At 36.0% G+C, this 18,299-nt stretch overlaps 1 protein-coding gene across 1 annotated transcript in view; it reads left to right on the forward strand.

Moving 5' to 3' along the window:
- LOC105387158 overlaps nt 1-18,082 on the forward strand; it is a 31,287-nt gene extending 13,205 nt beyond the window's left edge. The window contains exons 2-7 of the mRNA XM_048624949.1: nt 5,345-5,710; nt 7,624-7,741; nt 15,085-15,254; nt 16,975-17,046; nt 17,637-17,716; nt 18,047-18,082. Of these exons, the coding sequence (XP_048480906.1) occupies nt 5,345-5,710; nt 7,624-7,741; nt 15,085-15,254; nt 16,975-17,046; nt 17,637-17,704 (794 nt within the window). The 3' untranslated portion in view covers nt 17,705-17,716; nt 18,047-18,082. The remainder of the gene's footprint in view (nt 1-5,344; nt 5,711-7,623; nt 7,742-15,084; nt 15,255-16,974; nt 17,047-17,636; nt 17,717-18,046) is intronic.
- Nucleotides 18,083-18,299: the final 217 nt, after the last annotated feature.

Raw genomic sequence — 18,299 nt, forward strand, 5'->3', positions numbered from 1 at the left:
CATTTGATACTTTGAAACTTTTTAAGTGGTTAGATTTACATCGTAGGTATCACAATTTCGTAGAGAAAACGTATTTTTCACATGAACATACTAGGTGAAATTTTATCACTGAACTCCCGTTAGGTATTTGAAACTACTGAATTAATACAAAAATTTGCAAAATATTGTATAAAAGACTTTTTTCAGATTTTAGAAACTCACTAACGGAAAGCCACCCCTTAAATTTTTAATTAAATCACCTTGGTATTTATTTATTAATTAATCAGAAAATAGGCTAGCTCAACAGAGCTGTCAAGAACTTCTCTGCGCGATTAACTATTAGGCTGCCATGGTTTGTTTTTCAAGTGCATCATCCAGAGACACGCTGATAAGCTTAAACCACCCCTCATTCACGGTGCAAAGTAAAATACTTACGCTGTTTCCACCATTCGGATTGTTAAATGCTTCGCTTCTCATAAATCATCGGGCAATCCACCAGTGTGTCAACCCAATAAACGTAAACAAAACGTTAAAAACGCTTTTGAATTACATGAAAAAGCGACAGGATAAATGACGAAGTAAAAGTACGGTCGTTACTGTCATCTGCAAGTAGGCTGGAAGAGAAAACCATTATTAATAGGCTACGGGCCAGCCCTGGGGTTTCCGGGCCGCAATAATATATAACCCCCACAGGGGTCGAACCGCCAAAAATACGGCCCAAATTAAAGTACGACCCACGTGCACTTCGCATTGAACGAAATCTCTACAAATAATTCAGTTTTCACTTTAAGAGATTACGATGTAATGAACCCCGCTTATCTGTAATGGACTTCTGATGATATCTGCTCCCGGTTTGATTTCAATGACTTATGTCTGTTTTCAGCCAATTTTAGTAAAGAAAAAAGTATGATAAGTTTACGTTTGTTTCTCTCTCGACGACTGATGTGATTGGTTCTAACAGCCCATTTAAGAAATAGATTTTCTGTACATTATCCAGAATCAACAATCGTTACAAATGATTTCCTCATTATTTTCACATTAATGCAGAGCTAAACTATTTATACTGATGAATTCTGAATTATAAAACAACCCGTTTAAAGAAATTTATCGCTCGAAAAACTTCGCCTTTACGCGGCAAAGGGTATTTTAAAGTGTATTTGGGTCTACCGATATCCAAGGGTGCTTACAGGGCGAAATTAAATATAAATAACATTGGAGGGTGATGGGGTTACGGAATCGAATTAAAAAATAATAAACGTCTCCGTTCGTAAACATTTTGGTATCGATTTTTTTCCTAATCGTTACAAAATTTGTGCAAATAACCTAACCAATATAAAAAAACCCCAGGTATTCCATATACGATTTTGCAGATTTCCTGGTGTATCGCTGTGGTAGTCCTGAAAATAGCGTACTCGTATAATAGTAACCGGTACTAGGTAACTTATTGCATATCCATTACTACCAATATTCCTTTACGGTTATATGCGGACCACGGTTATGGCAACAAACAAGTCAGGCCCTGTGGAAACAAACATGTCGGGCCGTCGAGTTGTTCACTTAAATCAATACAAAGTACTGTTCTTCCATCAGCATGTCACTGATTTACATTCAAGTGCCCCCATGATTTCACTACTGCTGTCAGCGAGGACACAAACACACATAAATTCAGTGTTTTTTGTGTTGTACATTTTATTTTTCACGATATATAGCCGCTACTGTGTTCGCGTGACAAATTCTACTCAGTTCACTGTATTTTTAACGGGGTCGAACCAGGATCGCTTCTTTTACCAACAATGTTGGCGTAAGCGTAATTTTCTCTTGATTTTGTTTATTTTGATGTATCTGCGTTCGTGATCCCTGTAGTTAATCAGGAAAAGGAAAGACTCGGGCAGGTAAAAGTAATTTAAAAAGCAAACTCTCTTGGGCGCTGCAAAAAGTAAACTTTGAAAGACCAATCCTGTCTAACTGTTAGAAGAAGTCGTCTTTTCCTTGCCAATTTTATGTGCCATAAAAATGCTATAATACAAGTTTTTACGGACAAAGTCAGGCGAAAAGTCTATTAGCTAACAAAATCGAAAAGTAAGAATCAAAATAAAGTAAAGTTACTGCCTATCAAATGAAGTTACGGGGAACAAGACAGACAGTACAGATTTATGTATACATGAGAAACCGGAATACTAAAATATGGTAAAACCGAATTGCTTTTGTAAGCTTGTCGGAGTGTTATGGTATTATTTTTAGGCGGGGAACGTTCACCATGTCAGAGAAGTGAACAAGTGCTTGATTTATTAGTAAAGCGTGTGTTCTTAACTTTTTATTAGCAGTTCAGGTATTATGTGAACTTACAATAGTAAAATAGATTTATAGAGCTTGTACCTATTATCCATAAAACAAGCAATATGAAGTAAAAAAGTTATAAAAAACTTACAATGTTGAGGACGCAAATATCAGTTTAACCCGTAATAAGGCATTACTACTAACATTTTTCAATTGGTTTTCGCACTGAACTCAATGGGACAAAGTTGAAAACAATGTGGATCTATGATCATTATGCCCATTCAAGGTTTACTTTCCCTCACGTTTTGATATGCGAATAGTTTAGAAACCGTATGTACTATGCATGCAATAATACCCTGACACGGTCATAGATAAAACGGACACCAAAAACCCGTTCAATATCGCATACTTCAGTATTCAATTTAGCGGAGAGCCCTAAATTTACGATTTCGACAGAGCACCTGTGAGGTTTAGTGCGCTGCAGATACGATACCAAATTCTGGAACTACCAATGTGTTTTACATTTTACGCTCACATACCTATGTATACTAGTAACGTTGAATGTTTTTCCGGAAATGTTTTGTGTGGTGCAACAACAAAAAAATATTAAACTTACATCCCTACACGAAAGTTACTCGTATCAGAGCTTTTGTAACTACTTATTATCGTAATGTCAGAATATTTTTTATGTCATGCGTTGGTACTAAGATAAATAATGTAATCGGAAAATTTTAAATAAATGTCACAAAACACTGGAAAATACAATAACAATACAAGTGGTCAGCATAACAAACAACACAAATCTCTCATCGGAAAACCCGCAGACGGTCCTTCAGGCCCACATTTTGCTGGTAAAAATCTCTACCTGATGTTATCGGTACGGATCCACCCGGTGATATAATCTGACCGCTAGAATGCTTCGTTCCACACTTCAGCGGCGATAACCTCGGATCTCTGGGGTCGCTCTTCATGTATGCTGTGCATTAAAATATTTATAGTAAAAAGGAATAGGTATTTAAAAACCCAGTAAACCTGCACATCTAGATTCTAGACGAAAACCCATACAAATTGGAAGAATAATAAGACATTGATATGTAATAAACAAATAAAATTCAGCAGTCGAGGGGATTATGTGATTCTGATACTTACGATTTTAATACTAAGCAATAAATAAGTCGATTTTAAATAACAGTAACGAGTACGGACGTTTTATTTGGCAGCTGTGTTGAATAGCAAGTTTACAAGATAATACCAAGGCTCTGTAAAAAATGTGTAAGTAATCCACTTCACAATAAGATCCAGCAAAACGTGCCGGGATGGGAAAGGGCCGCTCTCCAGGCGGCGGCGGCGGCGGGATCAGCTGACCGCGCGAACCCGGATAAGCGAATTTTGACAGTTTGAGATATTCAACTCGTTAGTTAGAAATTTCGTGGCATAACACCGTTTTGCACTGCCGAGTTTAACGTCGAGCTGGAGACTCACTTTTAAACTATTTAGAACATTTTAATTGACGCGGATCCAATTATTAATAGATTTAAATTAAATCCTTTGAAGTATCCGAAATGAGGTTTAGGTATTTGTTTAATCTTAATCCGATCCTTTGATCCGAGTTGCGACAAAGATTCGAATTGAAATTCTCAGTGGGGATTAAAATTTCATTGTAGCCGAAGTGCTAGGATGAAATCTATTTGGCATTCACAACATCATTTGAATATTCTTTCGTTAAAAGCGTGCGGCGTTTGGTGCCTTAAGTGGGGCCTTATCAAATTTTTAGGCGTACTGTCCTAGCAGCTTTTAAGGGAGACCAAGGATGAATTTTAACAAGCTCGGAACATCGTGAATTGTGGAAATGCATAAATATTAATGGATTTCGTGCTATCGGACTGACGAATATCGATTACTGAGAACTGCTTATTATAAATTTAAAATAGGTAGAGCTTGTTGTCAACTAACTGTGCTTGACAGGGAATCCGAAGACAGTACTTGAGCAGATATTTATTCATAACTCTATATTGGTTACTTCCAGTTTGCAATACACCACAAGCTTCATCAAAATGGTAATCTCATGGTTTTTATTTCAAAAAGGTTTTGGCGTCACAGGAACGACAAAATACTCCTCTGATTCTCCAAACAGTCACTTACTTCCTGCCTTTAGTTAAAGTATAAGACCCCCCGCAGACTGCAGACTTTTAGTCGGCCGATAGTTTGGTCGGGCTCTTAATCAGTATGGAGATGTATGTCATGTATGTGTATGGTAGTGCGCACATTCAACGATATGTATCGGCCGATACTCCATACTTTGAGCCCGACCAAACTATCGGCCGACTAAAAGTCTGCTGTCTGCGGGGGGTCTAATACTTTATAAATACCAATATCATCACACTGTGACATTCCATATTCCTGTAACTGAACTGGTACCTTCATGAATAATGATTTCCGGATACAATCCGGTAATTTTATTTCCCTATGCCGGTGGAAGCTCCGTTACATGTCTGTCTCACATTATTGTTTGCACTCTCAACTCAAAAGGCTGAAACAAAACGTTTTGATGGCTTTACTTAAGTAGCGCTGTCAGTCAAAAGGCTTAGCAGATCCCTTGTTTAGAATAAACGTTACCTGCTTTGAGGGCGTTGGAACAAAATGTAACATATGTGTGCTTAATATAGACTAAATTATTATAATGGGATTACAACACAGTAAATGTACATAATACAGCTTGGAACTGATTCGAGTATTTAATTAATTTATTTAAAGACCTGTGTGTTTTGAACTTACGTATTTTAGTAGAGTATGAACAGGTTTTTTAACAAGTGAATATCCAGTGAATACAATTAACTTATACAATTAATTTTCTGCTTTTAAAAATCTTGACGAATTTAGCTGGCGCTGATAGTCTGAGTTGTAGGGATTTGAATTAGCTATCTTTAAAATTTGAATTTATGTTTTTTCTGGCCGGTATTTCATGTTAAATTTTAAAATTCGATATAACCCAAATGGAGAAAATAACTTACTATTAGAGGGTATCTGATCAAACATTCAAAGCTCCCAGAACCTGCAGCCCGCTAACAGCCAATTCTTTTTGTTCCAGATCTGTACGCAGTGAAAATAGTGAAAATCGTAGTGCCCGAAATAATACAATACGGTGTTCAGGATGCGGTGATTTTGGACTGTGATTACAATGTGACGGGGAACAACACGGCAGGACTTGTTGTCAAGTGGTTCTTTAGGAATAAAACTAGGCCAGTGTACCAGTGGATCGCGGCGCAAAAGCCCCAGGACATGGGCATTTTGAGGGGCCGCGTCGACTTGACGTATAGAGCGTCGAGTGATCCCTACAAGATGCATAGGGCCATGAGGATTGTGAAGCCCAACACAGACATTTCTGGTGAATACACGTGTGTAGTGTCCACCTTCATGGAGGAAGACCAGAAGACGAAGCAGATGATTGTTTTTGGTGAGTCTTTTGTTTAGGGAGCGACCCTATCTATTTCAATATTATTTCTTTTGTCTTATTTATCTATAAAGCCTACCACCCTGTACATAAAAATGGCCTTTGGAGTAGTTGAAATAATAAATTGCTAGTGATAGTATTCAAGTTTTGTAAATTTTGGTTTTATTTGCAAATATTTCAAACGTTCAAGTTTTCTAAATTATGGTTTTATTTGCTAATATTTCAACTAAAACTGCGCCGTAAACTCCGGAAGTAATTAAATAGGTACCTACTTGATTACTTAGCCGTAATATCCGGACTTGTAAAATGGTGAAGATTATTTTTAAATACCTAACTTCAACTCCAAAATTAATTCTAAGTCATAAAACATGATTGTGTCACATAAAAAGATACGGGAACGGCCGTTTTAAAAAACGTGACAAGTCAAATTATTTTTGAACAGTGATCACACCTTATGCTTCTTGCCACGTGTCCGACAGTCTTCATTGCATAAAACTTTTTGTGACTTTGACAGCAAAAAGCGTCATCTGGCATCCGCGTCCGCCATTTTTTTTCTACTCGTAGCAACTTCCTCTGCGGCAGGTTTTGTTGCGCTTGATTAAAATGTGACAAAGTTTGCATATTTTGTCGCGAGCAAAAACGTCGTTGTCGCATGGCTTTACGACGTAAATGGTGGGTAGAGTAAGCTGTTATTTTTTCAGGTGAATGTTATACGCATGAAAATAAATTAAACTAGGTAGTACTTCATCATGAAATAAGTGGTTGGACACTACAATACTTTTGACTGTTCAATAAAATGATGCAGGTACAGCTCGTAAAATTTTAATTTACTATTGAATAACCCTTCATTAGTCAACCAACACACAAAATAAAACAAATTGTCAGTGAAGTACTTATAATGTACAGTCAGCTGCATAAGTAGCTATACACATTTGAACCTTGTCAATCTAACAAACCGCCTATCCTTTCATTGAAGCATTGACGGTCCGTCACTTTGACAAGGTACAGAAGTGTATAACAACTTCGACCGTATATTTGTATAAACCAAATCATCAACAAACGTACTTTGATATTTAGATTATCACGTTATTAGTACTTCCAAATAGATACGTACTTAGTAACGATTGCATATATTAATTTAGGTTTTTGCTATCGAATCGCTAATCATATCAATTAATAATAATGCATTGTCAGCCATATTTAGTGGTCAATTGATTGGATATAATTTATTAACTGAATTATCATATTAACGTCAGTCCACACAACGATAAACTATAACTTATCATTTGTTTCATGGACATCAGCAATCATGGGTTTATGTTGTAGTGTAATTTAGATTCAATTAATTACGGTATGTAACGAAGAATAATTACTCATCAAATTAATTAACTATAGCTAACATTGTATAATTATAATAATTGTAACTTAATGAACTAGAGAGAAGAGATGCATGGCGACAAAAAATTATGTCTTTTCAATTCAGCATTGAGAAGTCAAATCATATTTAATTCATCACACCTATTATCAATATTGTTTAACGAGCGCAACCTATCTCTGTCCTCTACCTTCCTCTTCTTGTAAGAGAATTTGTGAAGTAGTATATTTCTCGGCCTTCATCATTTAATCCCTACCGGATATTATGATCTTGTCACCTGTGTATTATAAGCTTGTTGGTCCAGCGCGCTGTAACCTATGCTACTTTTTATTGTTTATTATATTTTTGAGTTTCCCAGATTAAATGTTCTAACTTGACATACAAACAGACAGACGGACGGACAGCAAAATGTGTTTATTCATTTGAGATACGGCACCCCAAAAAAGATCTACGAAAGCGGAACCCTACAACCTACGAAACTTTTCCAAGGGTCGACCAAATAAACCTCATTATAATAATATAAAATCACGTTTTTTTCCAGTGCCGGAGACGAATTTCCGTCTCATACAGAACAAGACGGACGACGACACAGTGAATGTGATCTGCGCGGCCGACGGCGCATTCCCGGCTCCCAACCTCACGCTCGCCACGCCTGAGAGGTCAGTTTTTATAATAACCCACTATAGTACAGACGTCTAGTACTTATACTAGATACCACAAATGCACCCATTTCTATGAAAACATCATAATATTATAATATATATAATACCAACTTCGCGGCCTCACTGTCCACAGCATATGCTGAGCTGTTGCCGTTTTGACACTCAGCAGGACGGCAACCTTTATTTGTTTTGTTTGTTCTGTATTAAGTATTCTCTTTATTTTGTTGTTGTTTTTCTTTTTCTTTTTCTGTCTTATTATTCTGTCTCAGTGTGTCAAATAAATGTATCTTTCTTTCTTTCTTTAAAACAGAAATTTGTGTCAAAATTGACATTGATAATGAGAACCAAAATTTGAGAAATGCTCAACCTTTTGACAAGTTTTAACATCTAGATACCTAGTTTAGATAATCTTACAATGGTTGACAGTATATGGACACAAAGAGACATAAATAGATTTAATGCCAACATGGGCTTAATGTTTCTTTCTGCAACTCGGCATAAGAGATCCTATTAATACACTCCCGGGCAGTGAAGAAGTTCCAGTGACAAAATAGCACCAAATTATTCCTAAACAGAAAAGTCTACCTAAATGACGCCGTATGCAATATGGAAGTACGTACATTTATCAGCGCATCAGAAGATTAAGAACTAAAAAAATTTAATATTGTATCCAAAATTTAAATGAAATGATTTCATAAATTGGAATATTATATTATGATATATGGTTTCATCATTTTGTATGTGTAACTTTTCATTGCTTGTGAGTGTACTATAAATTTTATTAATTACGCGAAAGTCTATGATGTCTAGAAGTATATAGGTGGTATGATCTTGTTTTCACGGGAAAACGGAATTGTAAAGAAATATACTATGTAAAAAGTTGACGCGCTGCGAATGGCGAATTTTATGCCAGAATTCCAGGATTTACTTTCACAGGAAACCTTTTACAGACGTATTTCTATGCGGTTAACTAGCGCCACCAAATGAAAATATATTATGTAGGTATATCATTACTCTGTTTAATAGCGTTTTTTTCAGAACGTGACAGGACAATCTGTTCGTAATGCTGCTCATATTCATGCTTATTCCAACTCTTAATACGTAGTACCTAGAATCAAGGTAGAAGTAGGTACCATCTTAAGTTGGTTATAAATTGCTATTATTTATTTATATATTATTATTATTATAGCAAATTTTAATTTGTGAAGCCATCTAAAACGAAAAAGCTCTTTCCTTATCTTATCAGGGTTTCTCAGAATATGGCTCTTTGGTTAGAAACTGTCAAATATTGGTACTGACGTACGGAAATGAAAACGGATGTATAGCAGGCTGGCTGTGCTGGCAGTTGACATTTCTTTCTATATTCTGTAGTTAAGGTATTCTAACCATGTCGATAGTATTTTTTTTAACAAACGAGTACTGAAATAGTTTTACTGTGTTGCTATTGGTCCTAACAGTGACCCTTGTAACTCTGTCAATATCGTAAATATCCGAGAGAGTATGTACTTGTTTGCCAAAAAATAGAGTATAGTTCAATATAAGTACATTAAACCCATAGAAGTAATAAAGTAAATGATCAAACCACTCTACACAGTTCCTAATTTTGTTTTACATATATATTTAATTTTTTTATGATGCTTTTTTTCGCCGGAAAATGACCACATAACAGGGAGAACTCGCCTAAAAGAATATGCCTACTTAATAATAAAATCTTATCCTTTCATAATATAATAATGAAAATGTGCCCATTTATTGTCCGGCAGCCCGACAATAGCGGTTGTTTAATCAGCTGAATCTCGGATTGACAGACCTATGTACGTATATAGTATCGTCTATTATGTATGTACGGTGGCCTGCGCCTAAAAGTATACAGGCGGAGTTTTTAAAATAGCGATCTCAAGCTCACATGCTGCTCAAGCACATCCACATAAACACCACTGCTACACACATCACACACAACACGTCCCCGGATTTATAACAGATGTAGCTGGTCCCTTCATCATCAGGGAGCTATTTTAAAAACTCCGCCTGTATACTTTTAGGCGCAGGCCACCGTACTTGTACATACTGTTTCCTGAGTAAAGGTATTCGAACCTTCTGACCCCTGTGACCTTTGCTTTGTGTGGACAGAAAATGAGGTGATTTATTGGACGTTGCGTTTGGATTACCTCCTTTTTAGCCGCGAAAACGGTACGATGACAGTATAATAATAACATTATGCGTTATTGTGCGTTTGGGTTATATAAAAATAATAGTGTTTGTGTAAATAATTACTCTTTTTATGGTGCAAACCATTTATTGCAATCAGTAAATTTATTTGATTATTTCAAAATCAAATACCTACTTAAAGATTTTTTTGCAAATTGTTTTTTATGACGTTCACAATTATTGATCATTTCTGTTTTTAAATAGTAGGGTGCCAATTTATATACTTATTTTAGTTATATTCTACATGATGGTTAAATATTAAATGTTACAAATTTTATAACTTCCGAAACCTACCTGCCTTAAGTAACTACAACATAAAACTTGAAAAATTATCGCGTTTGAACTTTAGTAGTCTTCGAAAATAAATCCGATAAAAGTAAACAATCAAGATCAAGAGTTCATCGGTATCAAACACTGATGTGAAAGTGGGTTGTATTAATTAACGAAAACTTGACATTACATGACTTTAATTTGAGAGCTTTCCAATTAGATTTAATTGGTTTCGAGCTTTTGACCGAGTACAGAGCTTTGGAGAAATAAATTGAAGGTTCATAACTTTAGTCGCAAATTCACAAAAAATTAAGCTTACTTCCTCAATAAAGTAGGAAATTATACAATTTCTAACGATTTTTATATGGATTAGCGTACTTATTTTTTGAGTTCCGTACCGCAAAGGGTAATAAACCATATAAGTTTTTTTGTCCACTTTGTTGTCCGTCCTCTCACTCTAAACCTAAACAACCTACACAAACTCTAAGCCTGTCTTTAAGAATCTTTTACCCATGAACGGATGGAGATATCATGTTGTAAGAACCACATATTCAAAAACCTGTATATGTAGAGTATATATATACCTATACATATATAGTATACTGTATAGTACCTTCCCTGTAAAAAAATATACAATCTAACATCGTCATTTAAGCCAGCCTTTTCCGTTTATGAGGTAGGTATTTGGTGATTTTCTCGCTGGATCTTTTTCATTGCCCATGAGTGTATCTTTGACAGCGTACCTAAAAACAAGAACCTAACCTCAACGTACTCAGCACCAACGGCTACAAAGTCTCGTTTTACTGTGATTTCCCTCTAATTTCCCCAAATCGCTTGACGGACAAACGCCGTCCAGTTCAACATGAACCCTGTTGCTTATACCGCTGCCTTCCCTGTGTTCACTGGAGACGTATTATAATGAAGTGGCCGGGGTCTAGGTGAGCTGGTTGCGTATGCTGACATAGAACGCCGAACCCCGGAGCTCACACTAACCGCAATGCAGAGTGTTATAAGCTGACCGAGTGCAGGGTTTATCCCTGACGTTGTGGTGCTATAAGTATGATGTGCGTCAGTGTGTCTGTCTGTTTTGTTTATGTCAGTACTATTATGGGCAACTGATTCATCGCTTAATTTAATTTCTTGGTGTCTTGTTATGCTCAATGTAATAATATATTGTTAAAGCTCGATGAAAATACTGAAATTTTATTTTAACTCTATATTAAGTAGAGTAGTTCCGAAATTGGATCTATTGTCATTCTTTCTTTGTAAGTACTGTCACCTGTACCATCTTTCCATCTCTTATTCCAGCAAACAAAAGATTCTGCTCAGATTTATAATTAGAAAACAATGCTATTATGATATTGCAACGGAAAATAGCTTTTCAGTTCATGTATTCGACAGTTCTAATTAGAAGCGATCGTTACCGTGCGGAGAATGCATCTGTCTGGCTAAAGCGTAAACGTTATTTATTTAAGCATGAGACTGCAGAGCTGGTGTAGTCATTTTGTTAAACGGCTCATTTGCAGTGTAGAACGTTAATTGCTTGGATGTGAATGAGAATAATAGAGTAATTTTAAAAGGCTTCTGTTAAATCTTTGAGAGGGTATATAAATAGACGGGTGTTTCACAGAAACAAAGTAACTGGTAAATATTGTACCAGTGAAAGCATTATCCAACTTTCAGAAGATATTTTTAGTCTCCCCTGTGTAGTAGTCCTCTTAAAGTTATGAACATAAATTTAAAAACAAAAACGTTCTTCTGTAGGTTTATAAGGTTTTAGCGTAAATTTTCGTGAAGCTTGTGATGTGTAAAGAATGTACAAAATAAATTCAGTACGTAGTAGGTACATTAAGTATTTAAACAAACACAATTTTGTTTTATTGTTAAGGAATTCAATGTTTCATAAATTTATCGCCTCCACTTTTGGTCACGAAATTAGAAATGCATTTAATTTGCATTTTATTAAAGTTAAGTTATACTTTTATTAGCAAACATTTTATAGCTTCTATTTAGCTATGTCCCGCTAGGCAGAGCCTAAAGTTAGTATGAATATTCAAGACTCATTTACCTTTGAACTTGGTCTATGTGAAACCGCTATTGAATTTTTAATACATTACTAAAGTCGATAGCCGTAGAAGTGCAATTAAGGCCCCAAAAACAAGTACACACTATAAAATACTGTCAAGGCAGGTTATGTTTAGCGTGGCGATCAATAGATTACTGTATTAATTCCCAAGAAAACTAAATCCTACAAAATAAAAAAAATGTCTAGATAAAAATATCTAACAATGGAAAACCTACCGACTTCTACTGCATGTGTAGCTAAGAACATTACACAAATTTTCTATTTAGAGTTTATAATACCATCAGGCAATATCAGTTGGAACGTCTTTATGGCTCGCCAGTCTATTAGTAGGATTTAAGATTGCATTAATTACAAAGCATAAATATATTATGGTCATATACTTAATAGGTTTAAAATCTAAACATAATAATTATTATAATCGTTTATGAAATTTATAATAATGTCTAATTAGATAGACTCCAAAAGCTTTTGCATTAGGTAGGTACTCGTACTTGTGCTAGAATACGCGAAAGCGGTGCTTCTAAGCGGCTCAGTATAATCTACTCGGAATAATGCTATCGTGCATTTTGCCAGAATTTGTGAATTTAATAACTAGAACATTTTGACTAATATTATTCGTATGAGTAGGAATTTACTCACTTTATTGTGTCACTTTATTATAATTATTATTTTATACTTTCCGTACCAAGTATATTGGGAAATACCGATCACCTAATTTATAAGCTTACTTGGTGGGATCTCATTATGTTGAATAATGGAAATTGCAATTTCGAACAAGGCAGAATAGCTTTTTTACTGTTTAGTGTAGGTACTTTTTGAAAGGGCAATAATATGCATTTTAACCAGTTTTCTTTAAATTTGCCTTAATTCATGAAGGAATAGGTACTTTTTAGTGTTGTCACTGATTTCTGTTGCAAAGGTAGCAAAGAATCTTAACTCTCATTATTTGCTAATAAATTTGATACCCAGTACATGAACCATTGAAGTACGATTTCTTGTTTTGGAAATGTAAAACATAGGTACTTAATGTTTTGTGTTGTATCTTAGTATTTTTTTATTTACTCACAGTATTTGTGTCTGATTTGTGTGATTATTACACTGCCGGGCAATGAAATAGTTCCACCCACAAAATGCCGACAAACACCTTAATATCTCCTAAGATATAGAACCTAGCTTCATGAATTAAAAAGTTTAATGAAATATAGTTTATTATGCAAACATTTTTAAATGCAAACTCTTTTTAATAGTGTTCTTTTCGAAGCCATGGACAAAAAAAGATAAGGAGCAAAATTTTCGGGTTTGAAAATTTATGATAACGTTTGCTTCGTTTTTAGTTTTGCTTTTTATTTCATTCTTTTTTTTTGTCGTTGTGAAAGAATTATAAAATTGTAAAGTCTTACGGCTCTTGTACCCATAAATCATGCCTGTTTCACGCGAGGTTTGTGCGAGAATCATCACCATGGTGGAAATGGGAACCAGCCAAAGAAATGCGGCCAGAATAATGGGTGTGACTCATACTACTGTACGACGAGTGATCTAAAGGTTTAGGGAGACTAGAATAAACCTGAAAAGACCAGGTACTGGCAACCCAAGGTGCACAATAGTCCGAAAAGATCGATTAATTGCGGAAATCACGTTAAGAAATCGACGTCAGATGGGAATAGCCGTTCAACAACAACTTCTACAAGCTCGAAAGGAGCCAATAAGAGTGTGGACAGTCAGGAGACGTCTTGCCGAAAGAAGATTTAAGCTTTACAGGCCAGCAAATGACCCAAAACTGGAACGGCATCATAAAGTTGCCCGATTGCGATACGCCCGTGATCATACAGAATGGGGTAAGGACGAATGGGGCAGAGTGATGTTCTCAGATGAGTCACAATTTATGCTGTACCATCATGATGGGAGGAAAAGAGTATACCGACAACCAGGAGAACATTTTTCACAAGTATGTTTTGAAGAAAAAGTGGCACACGGCGGAGGCAGCTTTCACGCGTGGGCGGGTATCTCTGCACAGGGTCGAACAACGTTAGTTCCAATCGAGAACGGGAACCTAACTACTGTGAGATACATCAGTGAGGTCCTCAACGAACATGCTGGTCCGTTTTTGGCCAAAATGGGTGAGAATGCAATGTTCATGCACGATAATGCACGGGCGCACACTGCTCAAGTTGTAAATGAGTATCTTCATGACGTAGGAATCCACAAAATGGAGTGGCCAGCAAGGAGCTCCGATTTGAATCCCATTGAGCATGCTTGGGACGAGCTTGACAGACCTGTGAGAGACCGAGTTCCACCTCCAATCACACTTCGTGGCTTGAAAGAGGCGCTCATCAAAGAATGGGAGAATATTCCTCAGCATATGCTGAAGAATCTGGTATTCAGCATGCCCAATCGCGTAGAAGCTGTATTGAGAGCACATGGAGGAAACACCAAGTACTGAGTTATCAAAATACCATGTTTACACATAATAAACGCATAAATAGAGATTTTGTTTTATTTGCCAAATGCCCCATTTTTTAAAAACATTTAATTTAAATTTTTATAACAATATTTAAGTTTTTACATGGGAATATTCTGATGGGCAATTAAATATTCTCCAATATTGCAGAAGGCGTCAATAAGCTAGCATTTTTCGTTTAGGAGTAATTTGGTGTTATATCAGTGGAACTATTTCATTGCCCGGCAGTGTATTATGTATCTCTGAATGTGTATTGAACTATTGATCCATCTCGGTGGATTTTTGTATTATTATTATTAACAACAAACCTTGTTGCAGACGTCTGGACGGCGTCATTCACAACCTGCGCATGGTGAACGGGCGGTATTCGGCCGTCGCGTCGGTGACGCTGCAAGACGGTGACCTCCCCTCGCCGGCGGAGTTCATCTGTACGCTGAGGATACCGCAAGCCAAATACGCTGTTAGAAAAGAAGCTATTTACTATCCAGGTATGTATATTATGTATTAACATTAATGTGTTAAAAAACTTTACTAAGCAAACGCAGTATGGGACGCCCTCCGGCTAGATGGGGTGACGACTTGCGAAAGGTGGCTGGTTATGATTGGATGTGGAAAGCTAAAGATCGCATCCAGTGGCGTGCTTTGGGAGAGGCCTGCGTCCAGCAGTGGACTGCTATAGGCTAATGATATTATGTAAAAAGCGCCAACCGTTTTGTTCCTGAATTAGAAAGGCCTACACATTCGCCCTTATCCTGGATTTACCTATGTGATGTAATTTGAACTGATCTGAATGTCACAACATTTAAGTAGATTTATTTAACTACCCATAATGCTAACAATACTTTGAAAGGTTTTATGATCATGAAACGGCTTAATTAGCATTAACACCATCATTTATAGAATCTTAAATAGCTCCTTTATTTCCATGAAACCGCCGAATTATCGTAACCATCGCTTCATAAAAACAAAACGAAACCCCTGCTTATTTATTTAAAGAGACCAATTTAACTGCTTTAAAAGTCCACGGACGTTATTAAGGCCAGAAGCGAAAGCGAAAAGAATAACTGTGTTTTTTACAGCGCGGCATGAAAATAACAATTTCTCTGAATAATTTTCTGAGAAGGCCATTTAAGCTTTTTATCAGCGCAAGTTTGTGTACGCAGCTTTCTAAACTGTATAAGGAACAGATGAAACGTTTCCTTCAGGAGCCGTCATGAATAATTTTATGCTTCGTTAACGCAATTGTTGTCGAAAAAACTCGGTTATAGAAGTGTCTTTTTGAGAAGCAAAACAGACGAAATATATTTTTGTTATCTCACTCCTTCTGGTGAGCTGTAATTGTGCGCGTCGCCTCGTTAATGCAAATTTTGTGCGATAGATGGCAGCACTCGCATAATGACTTGGCAGGGTATACAAGATACTGGTACCTACATAAATTTGAAAAATATCGGACCGTAAAGGAGATTTTTGTAGCCTTGCCACGGGAATTCCCAAGAGAATAAGAAAATGACCTTTCTGTAGAAAGAAAGCTTGTTTAGACTTTACTTGAGTAATTTATTCAGATAGCATCATAAATATTTAGATTGAGTTAGCAAGAAATCTAAAAAGGTAGATAAAGACGTTACGATATAATAGGTACGGCCACGTGCTACCCTTCCAATAATACATACCGTTCAATATGGAATCCTAATTTCTTAACATCAAATGTAATTTGGTACAGTACTTTAGGTATTATCCTGATTTTCCTGGGATTGTCCGGGATGATTGGATGGTCGAGACGTATTATGATGGATCGAGTATTTTCAATTACTTGTAAGTTGCGGACTCGAGGGGACCGCACAAATTAAGTTCCATAGAAAGTACAAGTTAACTATCTTATATTTTTGTTGTCTGTTTCCCGACCTGTGTTGGGAACTTTTGTTGAAGTTGTAATCATATTTTTTTATTAGTTTCGACTAAGTTGAGTGTGTTTTGTGGAGACAACTTTTCTGGTTAACAACTTCTGTACTTATTACATATATAATCAGCCAGTTGATAAAATTGTACATCACTTAAAATAGCATGAAAGTACTTATTTAAAAAAATCTTTACTATCCATTGGAAATAAAAGTGACAAAGGTTTTAATAAATTCACAAGCGCGCCAGTGCTTTTAGGTTCCGCTAAAGCTACCCTGGTACACCCATTATAAAGTTTATTTTTGTCTGCAGGTCCCATCAGCACCACACCAGAAGTGCCAACAGCAGCTGACATGCAGCTGGCAGCCGCTGTTGGGTCTAAAGGTACATTATACACTTCATCTAAAGTATCTTTCGTATACATGGTGTTGCCAAAGTGGTATAATTAGCTTAGGTGGTAACTCTTTTGGAAATTGATGAAAAAAGAAAATTATGTCGAAAAAAAGTCATATCGTCAACAAAGTCTTAAGGTAGAATTTTCACAAATTTCAAAGCCTTTTTGGTTCATGGATATGTATAATGTTACTTTGAGTGTTCATAGCCATATTACACTCACGGGCAATAAAATAGTTCCACTCACAAAAAGCTCCAAACGACCCCAATTTTATCCAATATTTAATTTAAAATGTTAACAAAATATTATTGTGTGTAATTATTAATATCCTGATGCTCTGTTAAATGTAGGTACTTCAATTTTGCAGAAAGCGTCGCTTTTTCCTTTTAGGAGTAATTTGGTGTTTTTCTCAGTGGAACCTTTTCATTGCCCGTGAGTGTATTATCAAAATCGGCCTAGACGTTCGAAGTTATGCGTCTTTTAGTATTGAATGTCGGGGATTTTTTATTTGGTGAGGTTAGTTTCTTCATGGCTACCTCCAAGCGGTTAAACATTTATTGACCAAGTTATTTTGTTTCAGGAAGTAACATTTACACACAGATGTCGTTGGCACTACTACCGGCCGTGGCCTACATTGTATTATCGTAATGGGAGAACTAGGTTGGTAATACTATTAATAATTATATTTTTCATCATATTTCAACTTTTGAGTCGATTTCAGATCAAAAGAAGTGTGTTACATTGGCCTTGATTGTCCTAAAGTTGTTGACATTTGCAAAAGTCAATCAGGAATTTTTTGAAATTAGTATTAAGTTTTGAGATCACTGTGGTCTTGAGTTGTAAACTCTACGTGGCTAGAGCCGTCCCCAATTTTTTTTTCGTGTCACAGTTAAAGTTAAACCTGATATTGAAATTTGACACAATAATATATTCACCCTACAGTTCAGAGTAAAATATAGTTAAGCTTTAATAGTTTTTCGATCTTTACAGATAAACAACAGCAACTTACCAAAAAAAAAACAACAAAGAAAAGTATCTACATTCCAAAGCGTGTATTTATCATCACATCTCTAGTCAATTTATTTAATTTTGTAAAAAGTTTTCCTTCTGCACAGAGGTAAAGGCTTTCAGGTAAAACTTATTTTATTGAGACAAAATTTGGTGACTCATAATTAAGTTTGACAGTTCTGACCGACAATCGGTTTATTCACGCGATACCTGCTACCAAACGAATATTATTTTA

This window comes from Plutella xylostella, chromosome 13 (genome assembly GCF_932276165.1).
Source record: "Plutella xylostella chromosome 13, ilPluXylo3.1, whole genome shotgun sequence".
NCBI lineage: Eukaryota > Metazoa > Arthropoda > Insecta > Lepidoptera > Plutellidae > Plutella > Plutella xylostella.